Here is a 508-nt window from a genome sequence, read left to right on the forward strand (position 1 = left end):
CAGGCTTTTCAGCTCATCTAATCCCTCCACCACAGTGATGCTGTTTCCTCCCAAGAACCTCAAATATAGAAACATTAGTAGTTAGCGGTAACACTCATGGCCTTTTAGTAGTGCTGTATGTATATTTTCAATGGAAAACATTAACGTCACAGTTCAAATTTCAGTGCAAGCAGGAATGTGTTAATATGCTTGTGCTTTCATATACTTACAGTTTGGAGAGCTTATCCAGAAAAGAGAGGTTCTCTATGCAAGATATATTGTTATTTTGCATGTATAAGTGTGTAAGGTTTGAGGCGAACCCCAAGTTGCAGATTTGTGATATTTGGTTGTCATATAGGTACAGGACTGTGAGGTTTCTGCACCTTGATAGATCATCCTACAAGTTAAAAAGGGGAAAAATAATCATTAACAAACTGCTCAAAAGTTTGGAATCAATAATTTTTTATTTTTGATGTTTTTAAAATAAGTTTCTTATGCTCACCAAGGCTGTATTTATTTGATCAAAAAT

The 508-nt window shown here is 34.8% G+C and overlaps 1 protein-coding gene across 1 annotated transcript in view; it reads right to left on the bottom strand.

Annotated features, from left to right (window-relative positions):
• The window catches only part of LOC107578896 (protein phosphatase 1 regulatory subunit 42-like), a gene marked incomplete at both ends in the record, with an annotated part of 3,897 nt that extends 3,521 nt beyond the window's left edge, over nucleotides 1-376 (bottom strand). The window contains 2 exons of the mRNA XM_016264798.1: nucleotides 2-58; nucleotides 210-376. Coding sequence (XP_016120284.1) covers nucleotides 2-58; nucleotides 210-376 — 224 coding nt within the window. The remainder of the gene's footprint in view (nucleotide 1; nucleotides 59-209) is intronic.
• Between the last annotated feature and the right edge of the window lie 132 nt (nucleotides 377-508).

This window comes from Sinocyclocheilus grahami, unplaced genomic scaffold (assembly GCF_001515645.1).
Source record: "Sinocyclocheilus grahami isolate Dianchi unplaced genomic scaffold, SAMN03320097.WGS_v1.1 scaffold12590.1, whole genome shotgun sequence".
NCBI classification, from domain to species: domain Eukaryota; kingdom Metazoa; phylum Chordata; class Actinopteri; order Cypriniformes; family Cyprinidae; genus Sinocyclocheilus; species Sinocyclocheilus grahami.